At 33.4% G+C, this 15414-nt stretch overlaps 1 protein-coding gene across 3 annotated transcripts in view; it reads right to left on the reverse strand.

Moving 5' to 3' along the window:
* USP25 (ubiquitin specific peptidase 25) overlaps nt 1-15414 on the reverse strand; it is a 137262-nt gene that overhangs the window by 70460 nt on the left and 51388 nt on the right. For all 3 annotated transcript variants that reach the window (XM_014795498.2, XM_014795500.2, XM_004440736.3), the window contains 2 exons: nt 12491-12653; nt 3763-3849 (listed from right to left, as the gene is read on the reverse strand). In XM_014795498.2, coding sequence (XP_014650984.1) covers nt 3763-3849; nt 12491-12653 — 250 coding nt within the window. The remainder of the gene's footprint in view (nt 1-3762; nt 3850-12490; nt 12654-15414) is intronic.

Below are 15414 nucleotides of genomic sequence, written 5' to 3' on the forward strand. Positions count from 1 at the left end.
AAACACTTTTGCTCTCAGCCAATTCCTGTGACTAGAAAATCTTTTTTAATTTCAAAAGGCAAAACTGTAAATGATGTTAAGAGCAGCTACGGCGTTTGGCTAAATTATGAAAATACTACCACATATAAAAGCTATTCAAACGCTATTCTTTGTCTATTTTTAAACAGATTTATCAAGGTATACCTGATATACATTATACTGCACATTATAAAGTGTACAATTTTATGAGTTTCAGACACGTATACATCCATGAAAGCATCACCACAATCAAGATAACGTACCTATCCATCACCCACAAGTTTCCTCATTCCTCACTCCCCTACGTAATCATCCTCAGGCAACCATCGTCACTTTATATTTTCTAGCAATTTATATAAATCAAATCATACACTATATACTCATTTCATTCTCATTTCTTGCAATACGCATATTTTGAGCTTCGTTCATATGATTGTGTGCATTAATAATTCATTCCGTTTTATTGCTCAGTGGTATTCCACTGTATGGATATACCACACTTATTTATGAATTAACCTGTTCCAGCTCCTGTGGATATTATTGTACATGTCTTTGTGTGAACATACACTTTCATTTCTCTTGAGTAAAAATCTGGAGGGAAAGGGCTAGGTTGCATGGTAGATGTTTTCAAGAAACAACCAAACTGTTTCCCAAAGGCATTATCCTATTTATATTCCCACTGGCAGTGTAATGAGAGTTCTAGGTCCACATTCTACAACACTTGGATATGGGTTATATTTTTAACTTCAGTTTTTCCTGTGGGTACACGGTGGCACCTCTAGCTTTCATTTGTATTTTCCTAATAACTAATAACGTTGAGCACCTTTTCATGTAGTTATTTACAATCTGCATATCTTCGTTAGTGAATATTTGTTCACATATTTTCCCAATACAGTAATAGGTTATTTGTCTTATTATTGAGTTGTACAAGTTCTGTATATATTCTAGATACAATTCCTTTATCTGATATATGTTTTGCTAATATTTTCTCCCAGTCTGTGGCTTGCCTTTTCATTTTGTATGAATTTTTCAGAGATTACAAGTTTTTAATTTTGATGAAGTCCAATTTATCAATTTTTTCTTTTACGATTTGTGCCTTCTTATTGTCCTACTTCAGAAATCTTTTCTTAACCCAGGACACTAAAATTTTCTCCTATGCTTTCTTAAGAATTTCTATGGCTTTAGTTCTTCCTTTTAGGTCTACATCCCATTATGAATTTTTTTTCCCAAATACAGTGTCCTGTAAGGGTTGAGAATTATTTTTCTGTTTATGACACCATTAGTTTAAAAGATTGTTCCTTTGCCTACTGAATTGTTTTGGCAACTTTGATTCAAATCAATTCACCCTGTATGTGTAGGTCTATTTCTGGACTCTATTCTGTTCCATTGATCTATATAACTATCTTTTCATCAATAACATAGTGTCTTGATCATTGTAGTCTGATAATTCCTCCAACATTGTCTTTCTTTTTAAAATTGCTATGGCTATTCTACATCCTTTGATTTACCATGTAAATTTTAGCATCAGTTTGTCAATTCCTATAAAAAAAGCCTGCTGTACTTATGACTGGGATTGCAGTGAATCTATAGATTAAACTGGGGACAACTGATGTCTTAACAATATTGAATCACCTGCTCCATGAACATAATATATCACTTTATTTCTTTAACTTTTCTCAACATCTTGTGGTTTTCCACATATATCTTTTCCCCACTTTACCCCTAATATTCCATATTTTATGCTATTGTATATAAGTATTTTTTTAATTTAAAATTCTAATTGTGTGTGGCTAGTATTTAGAAATACAATTGATTTTTGTACGTTTGCCTTGTATCATGCAATCTTGCTGAATTCATTTCTCAGTTCTAGCATCTGGTTTTAGGGGGGGAGTACTTAAGATTTTCTACATAGACAGTCAAGTCATATACATAAAGAAGACAGCTTTATTCCTTCCTTTCCAATATACATGTTATTTCTTTTTCTTGCTTTATAGCACTGGTTGAGAACTCCAGTTTAATGTTTAATAGAAATGATTGAGTGATGATATCCTTGCTTGATCCTGACCTTTGGGGAAAAGTATTCAGTCTATCAATATTAAATATTATATAAGTTGTAGATTTTTTTCATAAATGAGCTTTTATCAGGATCAGAAAGTTTCTTGCTATTCCTAGTTTCTGAGAGATTTTGCCATAAATATATGTTAGCTTTTGTCAAATCCTTTTTCTTCATCTACAAAGATGATCATATGGTTTTTCTTCTTTAGTCTGTTAATATGGTGAATTACACTGAATTCAGAACACTAAACCAATCTTGTAGTCCTGGATAAACCCCACTTGCCAATGAGGTACTATCCTTTACATATACTGAGGATTCAATTTGCGAAAAATCTGCTACATCTAAGAAATTAAAACTCAGTAAAGCACTAAAATCCAGGAACATAAAAGAAAAGGTCAAGATATATATGAATACTTAACTGGAAGTAATAATTCTAAATAACGTCACGTAAATTATAAACATACTTCAACTGAGACATCAGAAGAGAGAACCATCGATATTAACAAATTGCAATAAAGGAAGGCAATAGGTCTAAAAAGTTTTATGTACAAATTGTAATGATTGAAGGGGTTTTTCTTAATTTCTCTTGAGGTATGAGGGGTCGTCAGGTGATCTTAGTACCCTTTTGAAAATAGCTTGTTTATCAGCCTGACACTTTATAGCCCAAAGATTACGGCTTGAAAAGCGGGTTATAAATCAAGTTATATTCCCAGTAGCTTGCATTATAAATGTTTCATATGTCTGCAGTAAAAGCAGCTTTCAAAGTTATACACTAAAAGGAAAACATAATTTAATAATGTATCATTACTACTAACAATAGTTCACACAAAGTTCAACACTTTATTGAAACCTAAACTTTAACTTCTATGTCTTCGTGACCAGTTCCATTGAGGGCTGCAAATTCTTTATGACAAGATCACAAAAGCCTTATACTCAAGCATATCATCTCCATAATTAATTTTTTTCCTATTAAGCATGAATTTCTGCATGCAAATCAGTCTTATCTTTTTAAAAGCTAATATGAACACTATAATAACTAATAGTTGACATCTGGTACTTACTATGTACCAGGCACTTCTAAGCCCCTTATGTGTTTTATCTCATTTAATTCTCACAGTAACTCTATAAAATAACTGCTATTATTACCTACACTTTTCAGTTAAGGAAAGTGAGCCGAGACAGATTAAGTAACTTGCTCTAGGTTCACAGCCAGAACCTAGGCAATCTGGCCCTGGTGTCTGAGCTCTCTGTCACATTATATTGCCTAACAACATTAACTTACAAAACAGAAGTTACAGATTTGCACTGCAAAGACAGTCAGTGCAAAACTAATCTTTTAAAGGGCTCGTCTATAGACACAATAGAAAAAATTTTTGATTTCCACACAATTTTTCAGGAGACAAGTGAGGAAAGACCTTGAATTGTAAATTGTAACCTATAAAGTTTACTGAAATTTGACAATCCAAAAAGAAGAAAAGTCAATTACTAAATGACACACAGGTGAATAAAAATTCATATTTACAACATACTGCCAAAGAATAGAAAGTTACTAATTGAGATTAATGGGTTGACATTCAAATTTGACATTGTTTAAGATTTGATGGGGCAAGTGCCCCGAAAGCAAGCATAGATAATAATATGAAGACCATATCGTATATACTCTGCTTAAAAATCTTTTATAATTTTACCTTTTGGTTTCGAGGTAAATCTTGAGCATTTGACGGAGGCTTATAATTCAGAACTAATCTTCTAAATTCCAAAAGATTGAATAATGACTGAAAAAGAACAACAATTTAAGATAACTAAGGGGAAATTCTATTAACAGAACTGTAAAAATATGACTAGTCTCAGAGATTTCTTTTTGACAATTATACTAGTCATACACAGAATTGATGCAATTAGCATAAGAAGGCCTATTTTCTCCCTGAGAAAAAGTTAAATTTCTTATATTTTAACATATTATTCTTGATCATTAACAATATTTATTGTACTACAAAGCAGAAAAGTATACATGGACAACTCAAAAAAAAATATACTATATTATATTACTAAAGCTTTCTTTCTTTATATTTCTATTAGCTTAACAACTTCCTCAAAATAAAAGATAAACAAATGTAAAGTCTACAACTTTTTAGATATTTTATGTTCACTATGAGTTAGTTGTCTAGAGGTACCAATTCTACAAAAATACAGTATAAATAAATTTCCAGGCCAGATGCTCAGTGATAGAAACACTAAGAAATTACATGTTATCTCTACGCCCAAGGAGAGACACAACCTAGAAAGAGACAGATACATAATTATAACAATACAAATGTGACTCCAAGATACTCTAATACTGATCATTACAGAGTATAGTGACAGCATATGAAAGATGCCCATGGAAAAGCTTCCTGAAGCTGTTTTTTAAACTATAGCTTATAATCCATTAATGTTATCATGATGAACATGGTTAAAAAATGAAATAAAATACAATGGAAAATATCAGAACATATCATACACAGTAAATTCACCACAGGGTATAGTTTGTAAAATTTTTGTTGTAGATATTTTACATACATGTGTACATGTAAAGTGTTTTACAATGTAAAATATATTCCTTTCTGTGAATCAGTTTACAAAGTTTGAAAGTCACTGTACAGGAGGCAATAATGTATTAAATCTTAGTAAAGATGGGTTAGCCAACTTGACTAACACACAGATAAAGGTGGCATCACAAATGAAAACAAGGTTTTGTTTAGCAGTTGGGTGTTGGGAAAACTGGCCCAGTATATATAAAGAAATAGAGTCAGATATAGATATATAGATATAGATGTGGATTAAATGCCTAAATATGAAAGGTAAAACCATAAAACTGATAACTAAAAAATTTTCCTACAGTTTCTGTTATCTTGTGATCTGGAAGTATTTCTTAATTTAACAATATGAACATGAGATAATTCATTTATTTATTCATTTAACAAATATTTATGGAGCACTCACTACAGGCCAGACACAAGGAAGACAGGCAACGAGAATAAAATATATCAAGTCTCTGCTCTGATTACAATCTTGGGATTGCAAGTTAATACAACGAGAGTAGATATTATAAATCAAAAATAACGTGAATACAATAATAGTAGACCAAGATCAGAACCTTAGGTAAGAAGAAGCATTTAAAAGCCAGAGGAAAAAGAGTTATGAGAAGGACAAAATAAGAATAGTAAGGAAAGTGGAGAGTATGAGATCACAGAAGAAAAAGCAGTAGAGAAACCAAGAGCTTCCAAATATAGCTGTGTATCAGAATAACAGTGGAGCTTTAAAAAATACCTGTGGCAGGGGCCTCTCAACAAAGATACAAAGTACCACAGAAGATTCTGAAGTACATGGAAGAATCACCGGCAAATTTTAAGCACAAGATTAGCAATACTCTCAAAGGTTGCCACATTCCATGAAGGTAAGGGCAGGAAAATAACCTTTGGATTTGTCACTTGGGAAGCTACCTTTTCAGTGGAATGGTAGAAGACGACCAGCAGCAATGAGTACTGAAGAAATGGGATATAAGTAAGGGTCAAATTATGGGCTGTTCTTATGAGGAATTTAAACTGGAAAGAGAACATTGACAAATTAGGAGAATCCCAATCCCACTTCTATGCTATGAGTATGCTGAGTTCCCACTGGAGAACATTTTCCTTCTTCCTAAACACCCATTAGAATTTCCTCTGGTGTAGGTCTGCTGGTGATGAATTATTTCAGTTTCTGCTAGACTGACAATTGTTTTTTCTTCATTTTTGTAAATATTTTTGCTGGTTATAGAATTCTATACGGCTGGTTATTTTTTCCCAGCACTTTAAAGAATAGTGTTTCTGTTGAGAAGTCCAGCTGTTAGACTTACTTTTGCTCCTTTTTAGAGGTGATATATATCTTTTCCATCTGGCTACTTTTAGGATTTTCTCTTTGTCTATAGTTTTTTCTGTCTTATTATGATGTGTGTTGGCACAGTATTCTTTATGTTCATACTACTTGATTCCTATGGCTTCCTGAATCTGCAGCTTGATCTTTCATCACGTTTAGAATATTCTCAGTCATTTCTTCAAATATTGCTTTTGCCCTATTGCCTTTTAACTCTCCCTCTGGAACCACAAATAGACTATGTGAGTACTATTCAACATGTTCAAAATATCTCATATGCTCTTATCTGTATTTCACGGCTTTAAGTCTGAAAATATTCTTCAGACCAACTGTCCAGCTGACTAATTCTCTCTTCGGTTGTGTCTAACATGCTGCTATAATTCATCCATTGATTTCTTAACTTTAGTATATTTTTCAGTTCTAAAATTTCTATTTGTTCTTTTTTATAGTTTTTAGTTTTCTATCAAAATTCTCAATCTTAAACAAACACATAGATAAGGAGAACAGATTAGTGGTTACCAGAGGAAAAGGGGGTGGGGGGAGGGCAAAAGGGGTACGTGTATGGTGATGGATAAAAACTAGACTATTGGTGGTTAACACGATGCAATCTATACAAAAACTGAAATATGTACACCTGAAATTTACACAATGTTAAAAGTCAATATGATCTCAATAAAATAAAAATAAATAAAAAATTCTCAATCTTGTTTTTAATTCCTTGAGCATATTAATAGTTATTATCATAAACAATTCAATTTTCAGGTTTCCTGTAAGTATATTTCTATAGCCCATTATTTTCTCTTAATTTTTAGAAACATCTTATTTCCTGGTACGACTGATCATGGCTGATTCGAGTGCTAGACATTATATGTGAAAAACTGGAGAAAATTGAAAGTTCTAGATGATATTACCTTCTAACAGAATTTACATTTGCTTCTGGCAGGCAGCAAGACTGGGGCCATCTGCAATCCCAGATCAACTTAATCTAATCAATTCTGAGATGAAGCAGGAATTCAGAAACTATAAAGCCTGGCCTATTTTCAGTTCTCAGTTAATCCTAGGTTCTAGGCCTTTAGAATTCTGACTGAAAGTCTGAGGTGTTTACTAGGGCTCCAAGTCTTGCTTAGCTTCCCAGCCATTCAGCAACCACTTCTGGAACTGCCTTAAGGATAAAATCAGCCCAAAATGTGAAGCTTACTCTCTGAACATCCTGTTCTCTCAGAGTTTAGCCTTAAAATTCCTCACTGCTTTAGGGTTACGTGATGCCTTCAAAAACTTGGTTTTATTTTTGTTTTGTTTTGTGGCCCAGCAAAATATGACCAGGTAGATGGTCTATAACAATCTAATAAGCTATTACCCAAAGTAGAACTTGTGACCATTACAACAAATCATAGAAAATAATTTTTTTAAGTACAAAGCACTAGGTACTCTAAATCACAGTCATAACAGTATTGATCAACATATTCCTTCAGAAGGGGTGGGAAAGAGTAAATATCACTACTGGCTAAATTGTGTTTATGATTGATGCACGCTGAAAACAAGTATCCTTTCATTCAGTCTAAAGCTAAAATGTGAATTTTGAAGAGCACTTGCTAAAACAGTTTGGCTAAACTTTTGCTAAGAGCAGAGAGCTATTTGAGATTAGAGTTCAAACAATTTGTGGAAAACAAAAAAGAGTGATGACAAGAGAGCAAAGGAAGATATAAACTGTCTATAACGGAGGATACTAAGGAGAAGCAAGATAAATTCTCCTTGGTGGATTAAAAAAAAATGAAATGGTATCACGTAAGTTTCAAGGTGAGGTAGGGACGAAAGCAGATGGCATAATTAAAAGATGAAAGTCTGTATACAGAGCAATTAAATCCCTATGTCCTTCCCAGACCCAGAAAAGTCAGACAACTACTATCTCCTTCTGTGGAATATAGAAAATGTAGTCTTTGGATATAACTAAACTTAACTGACTCAGGTTCAGAAAAATCAGTCATAGAGTGTGTCAGGGTAGGGAGAGGGGGTGAGATTCACTGCTACAAATAGGAGGATTAAGTAAAAACCTGCAAACTGAGCCCCAATTGACCCTCCCCTAATCCCCTTTCTCTAGACCTGCTTTTGGAAACCCAGCAACCATGCTTAAAACACAAAAAATCAGAATCCAGTCTGGATTTGAGGCAGAGAAATCTTCTATGGTAAAGGAGTCCCCCCACCCCCCAAAAATGGATCTAATATGTTTGAGCAAATAAAACGTATTGTTGATAAGACCATAACAGAGACGTTGGAGCATTTGGAGTTTTAAGAATGAATATATAGAAAATAGAAAGAAAAAAAAAGTGGCAAAGGAAAACAAAGGATTACAGAGGGGTAGTCCTAGTAAATCACTGTAATATTGACAAAGTCATAGAAAATGCCAACACTACTGACTATTTTTAACTTGTGATATAACTATGTTGGGAGATGAAAGGAAAGCCAATTCTAGGTAGGTGAAATGAAAAAGCTAAATCCTCATTTATCTCAGCAGGAAGGCATGCCATTTAACAAAGTGAAGATAACAGGAGAAACAGCTAGAACTGGTTGTAGTTGCCTTTAAGAAGCAGGACTAGGAGGTGGGGAGGTTTGGGGCAGATTATTGCTATTTTTCACTGTAAGCTTTTTATTGCTATGAGATTTTTGGTTTTCTCTTTGAATTATGTACTTAGGTTCTCTGATGAAAATTAAAGAGATAAGAGCAAGTAATGTGAATAAATATGTTAAATGATATCCTGAAATTTTCTGAACACTTGCAGCATCTTTTCAATCCCATACATCATTAGGGTGATAGAAGCATCTTAAGTCTTCAATTCCACCATAAATAATATATGCTCCTTTTTGGTTCATTCATTTACTCATTCAATAATTACTTAAAGGGCTCCTCCGTGTCAGACATTGTACTATATACTGGTATAGAACAATAACCTAGAAGATGTGTTCTCTGCCCACAGGATGCTTGTATTTTAGTCAACCTGGAGTTATATGATTTATGAGTAAGGTGACCATATCCTTTATCATCCAACCCACAACTCTTTTGAGTATGAAAGAGGGCTTTAAGACTAATTAATAGGCACCGGTGGATCTACAATAGGAGTAAACTGGACTGTACCAGGCAAACTGAGAAGTATGAGCACCTTTCTTCTCAGCATCTCAGAAGCATCCAAATGCTAAGAGTCATCATTAGAATCCACAGATTACACCCCAAACCAGCGAGAGAGGATAATATATACCTCTAAATAACTACCTCATTCACTGATACCCTAGTGGAGAAAGCAGCCCCAATTAGTACTTTCTACATAAAATTTCTATTTGAACAGGATAAAAATAGCCCTGACGAGATAAGGGGTAGGTACCCAATCTAAAGACAATCAGGCTAATATTGCTAGCATCCAAAAGATTATTTAAGCCATTCTCTGTAAAATCTTCTCTTTGCTTATAGTCCCTTTCTGATATTGTTTCCCTCTTATCCCAAAATACTCTCCCACTATCTAAAAGAACAAGTATAACAAAGCTCTACCTTTTGTAGCCTACCCCTACTACCTACTCTGAAGTTAGAGGTTTATAATCTCAGTAAACTTCTAAAATTGGTACATATACTTACAAGGAAAAGAACTCCCAGTTGCTTCCTACTAGTCCTTCCAACTAAGTAAACTCCATCCCTGAGAAAATTTTGTAATCAAAACTTTACAGTACCTTTACGTCACAGTTTGAACAAGCTCCAACTCGTTTGGAAAATATAAAAAAATTTTCCAACCCTAATACAGACTTCCTGCCCAACTTTTCTTTCATAAGTGAAAAGTTCCATTTATGATGATAAACTGTTACATCTCAGATTATGTCTATGAAATTAAACAATGTCAGAAAATGAAAAAATAGATTTTAATTACTAGAGATGAAAATGAAAAACTACTTAAAATACGATAATTACAGTAAAAAAAACAAAATGTGAAGTGATCTTTTAGACAAATATTTTTCTGACCCACAATTTTCCGAAATGTGAGGGTCAATGTTTTTTTCACATCCCAAAAGTCAATAGCTTAATACTTCATTATAACCCAAAATTTTCAAGGTTAGAGGTTACTTCTCCTAGGTGTCTAGATTTCTCCAAAAGAATAAAATAAATAATCCCAAGTACCTTATTCTTGCGTATGTTAGGAGTGTGGTAAAGCCACACTACCAGTTAAGCAGCCACTAATCTAAGATAAAATTTAAAAATTAGGAAAATTATTTCAAATTTTAAAAACAACAAGCAATTTTTTCTAGTCCATTCTGCTCCCTACCAAAATACACCCAAAATTTGAAATGTAAAGCTAAGGTCAGCAAATACCACTTAGGGTAGAAATAGACGGACAAGAGCCGGCCCCATGGCTTAGCGGTTAAGTGCGTGCACTCCGCTACCGGTGGCCCAGGTTCGGATCCCGGGCGCGCACCGACGCACCACTTTTCCGGCCATGCTGAGGTGGCATCCCACATACAGCAACTAGAAGGATGTGCAACTATGATATACAACTATCTACTGGGGCTTTGGGGAGAAAAAGGGGAAAAAAAAGGAGGAGGACTGGCAATAGATGTTAGCTCAGGGCCGGTCTTCCTCAGCAAAAAGGGGAGAACTGGCATGGATGTTAGCTCAGGGCTCATCTTCCTCACACACACACACAAAAAAGAAATAGATGGACAACTGATTCAAATTTGAACTAAGATACTGAGAGAAGTTTACCTTATGAAAACAGAAAGGGGTGATCCCCGTATCTATTAATATTAATTTAGTTATCATTTCAAACAGGTCTTTCTTACAATATGGTATGGAGAAATAACAGAACTATTCTAACAAACATTGATTATTTCCAAGTTCTTTCTTCTTACAGTTTTCTAAGAGAAACTTCTAATCAATGAGCCTCATTTATTGGCCATAATAGTGCAGAGATAGCATCCACTTGTCCAAATAGAGACAGCAAAGAACACCACGAACACTCAGATCACAGCCTTAAAACTGAGCTTCATATTTTAAAATGATGTCTGAATTATAAAATTTAGATTGGACAATGAAATATAAAAACCTTACTAATAGTGCAAGTAAAGTAAAGCTATAGATAGCTTTCAAGCCTATCAAGAAGATCTAAGAGATTCTAGGATAGCAAATAAAATTTTAGATATTGTTGGCATGTAAGGGAATAATTAACACGCAGTCAAGGCTAGGAACAAAGTTATTATTACAGATTTATGCTAATCCAGATATTCTTTAACATTTTAATAGCCTAGAAAACAAATAACATAGCATAGCACTCACTAATTAGTGTTTACCATGGTGTATTAGAGGCATAAATCCACAAAACTAAAGGAAATCAAATTATATGATATCGTGTGCCAGAAGCCAAAAAAGGGGGGAAAAAAGTTGAAAATGGTAACACTGAAGTAGAAAAAATGTTAAAATTACAAATTAATATCCTAAACACAATTAACAACCTTGTAGAAAATGAACTACATAACCAGTTAGTTGTTTTAATATCATATGAAAATTTACGCTGTCATACATACAGGTTTCAAAAGCTACAAATGAAGAGATATTTTGAATATAAAAAGAAGTGGCATATACATCCAATGATTTAAAAAGTCCTCATCCGGAACACTAATTAATAAGCTACAATTCAATTGTATTAGGAAAATAAAGAAATATTAATTTTCTTAAAGGGTAATAAAAATTAAGAGCACATTATTACTCATAAATTGTTTTATTTAAGTAGATTTTCTAAGGTTTTACAATCTGACATCACATTATCAATGTCTATCAACACGAGAATGGCAAAGAATTACGACAACAGTCACATCACATAAAAGAGTAAAAAAAAACAAAACTAGTTCAAATTGAGAAGAGGATAGATATCCATGCATACAAAGATTTTTCATTTTAGAATAAGGGGCTCAAAAAACATTCCGTTAAGGGCTTTCCAAGTTACAAAGAAAATGTGTTATTCTTTATGCATCAATATTTATTCTTCACATCACTCTTACATATATATTGAGAATTATTTGTCAATCTATACTCTCCTCAAATAAAATGCTTCCTTGTATTAAAAATAGTATTCAAATGACTATAATTCTATGAATAACATTTTCCATTATATACAAACAAATATAATCTCAAAAAAAAAACAGTTCTGACTTCATATCTGGTTACATCCTTCCCTAAATTCGCAGGACATACAAAAATATTTTCCTTACATTCTGACAACAATTCCTAACAGCAGGGAGGAAGGAGAAATTAATTACAAATAATTCCAAATAAGGCACAGATAGTGCTCTATTGTTAAAACTCCATCCTGGGAGGGAGGAACAGAGCAGGGTGGGGAACACTGCAATCTCTAAACTAGTTCATTAGACAGAAAGGCATATTAAAACCTTACCTGAAGTTAAGTTTAAAGTATATAACTTAAAAAAAAAGACAACCCCAAGCCACTTTCCATTGCTATCATGCCCACCAAACAAGATCTGCATAAAGATCCTTACCTGAATAACAGCACTAAACCAGCAAGTATTGCCAACATTCTTTAGACCAACAGGAGCTTTGTCCTGCCTTTTTCTATCATAAGGGTTTCGAGAATCTCTCCAAACTTCCGTAGGTGTCCTCTTCAAACATGCTTTATTTTCTGCTATGCTGGCTTCAAGAACTCTTCACAAATGGGGAGAAAATGATGGAAAAAAATACAGTATTAATTTAGTGCTGTACCCTAGGAAATAGCATAGCATAAACTATTTTAATTACTTAAGCTCTGGATAATATATTTGAGGAAGTAATATTTAACGCTAACTTGCTTCAAGTAGTGGTTAGCTTTCTTTAAGAATATAGTGGTGGCAATACCAACAGATCAAGAGACATACAGCTTTTTTCCCTAATAAAAATGAAATTTCAAATACAAAAAGACAGTGTTATAATATAGAAAGTGTGTTAAATTATGTTTCAACAAATTAGAGGTTTAGTGTGAGGAATATAGCACCTAGACAAGTTTTCTGAGCAATCATTGTATTAAAGTATATATTTACAATATAACATAATGACTAGTTTTTATAAGTTACTTTGAATCATCAAGAAAACATTAAAAACTGGACAAATTGCACTTTTACTCCTCTAACCATTAATTTCCTTGCCCATAAAAAAACTTAAATAAGGTAAATTCTGGGGTTCTTTTCAGTTCTAGACATCTATGACTCTATGACAGCTAAATAAAGGAAGAGAATACTTTTGTGTTAACTTCTTCACCCTTGCCTAGCAAAAAATCTAGTGGAATAAATATCTACATATCCGAATAATAAAAGATTAACCTCTTCAAAATAAATTCACTTACAGAATATCTTAAATATATCTAAACACGGCAAGAGTAATGCTACTTTGCTTAATGACCTTTTTCTTGCTCTTAAGCAAGAAAACCCTAATTCCCACATATGAACTAACCAAGCATTTTGCCTGCTCAAGACATGTGTTACTTAGTATTCTAAATAAGCATAAATAATATTCAGGTGTCTTGACCCATTTTGTGTTAATCACAAAAACCTCAGGAAGAAGGAGTTTTTCCAACTTTTTGGCTTCTTGAGTAAATCTCATTCATGGTACATCATCTTTATCACAAAGATTTTGCATCACCAAATTAATGTTAAAATAATATAGCTATACTTCTTAATGATGGGGAAAAAGTAAACTATTCTTTTATCTCTAACAACAGTATTTACAACATGACATTAGATACAATGTAGTAGGATTCCAAACTATCATTACTTAAAATAACTTATGTGAATACAGAATAAAGTCTTTCTTGGGAATCAATGAAACCACATATTTAAAAAAAGCAAGTAACAACAACATATGTTAAAACGTAAAGATCAAAGTAAACTCATATACTTAAACAGTTTACACCTCTGTCATTTTAAGCCTGATCCACCATTAGCAGCAATATTCTCTGCCCCAAAATCAACTCCCACATGCAGCCACAGCCCCCACCTAGGCTTTCTCTCTTAAACTATGTACCACTAAAATATACCAGAACTCTTTGGAAGGTATTTATTTAGATGAATTGGGGCAGAAGAAAATCAGAATTTATCCAGAACATCCCACAGTTGCCAGAAAGCAAGTTTTCAAGAACATAAGGGGGAGATAAAAAGTCAAAGAGCCAACTTGAGAGGGTTCCTACTATGCAATTGTACAGGTCAGCATAACATAATACAGTAACAATAATACACTGGAACTAACTGAATACGTACAAGGTAATTAGGTTATGCTCAAAAGAGAAAAGTTAACACACAGTACACAAAAGGTAAACGTAACACAAAAAGCTGCTGTATATAAGAAGGTATATTTAATTTCTTATTGACATTCATAAACGGGAATGTTTTCATTTGAAAGTTTTATTCCTTTTGTAATGCATATGTATATTTAGAAGTATAAATAAAGGAATCTTATTTCCATCTTGGTAATTAATTAGAGATGAATGAACAAAAACAAGCAATGAGTTTTGGGAGAAGTAGCAACAACACCATGAACAGGAGAGAAGAATTAGCACCAGAGGTCATCTACAAGAGATAGAAGAGACATCCGGCAATTGACTAGCAACAGTGGGCATGTACAATAACCATTTAAAAAGAGGATTCTACAACATATTCTAACTGTATAAACTGGTCAAAAGTCTAGGAGAACTACACTCAATCCTGAATCTCCTGGTGGATGAACCTCTACCATTATATATTTTTTAACTACTATGATAATCAAATACTAATAAGAAATGAACCCTTCTGAATAATGCCTACAGACCAGATCACATATATCATAATGACCAGGCAATAGATCACATAGACATTTGTTATGAAAAACTTGAGAATACCTAATTTCTACAAAATACACCCAATCTGAAAAATTAAAATCTATATATGTCACATGAAATAATAACAAAAGGAGACTCAGTCTCAAGATCAGATGGATTAAAACTAGGTCTCATGTTCCCCACAGCTGTCAACAACCCAACCCAAATCTACAATCCAGACTGACCTGAGATAATGATATTCTTCTTATTCCAGATAAGATTACTAAAACCCAGAAAGGTTTTTTTTTAATGTTTCGATATTGTCAGTTCCCTCACTCTCTTCTTCTTCCCCTCCTCCCACAAAGAAAATACACCTCTTGATTTGTATGTTTACATACAAATAATGTAATGTAAACATTATTAACGGAATGAGATACTGTAAGCTTTTTGGTTCCCTTGCCTACTCTCTCCCCAACAGGATTTGAGAGAACATATGACCTCAAACGTACTTTCTAGCACCAAGCAGCTTGCCTGCACTGTTTGTTATACTATTCCACAAAGGAAGTTGGAAAGGAAAGAAAGTCAAGGATATAAACTGAAGATACCATCTCCCCAGCATTTCTATATACCCTTCTTTACAGA

The sequence above is a fragment of the Ceratotherium simum genome, chromosome 27 (assembly GCF_057802395.1).
Source record: "Ceratotherium simum simum isolate JZ-2026a chromosome 27, ASM5780239v1, whole genome shotgun sequence".
Lineage (NCBI taxonomy): Eukaryota > Metazoa > Chordata > Mammalia > Perissodactyla > Rhinocerotidae > Ceratotherium > Ceratotherium simum.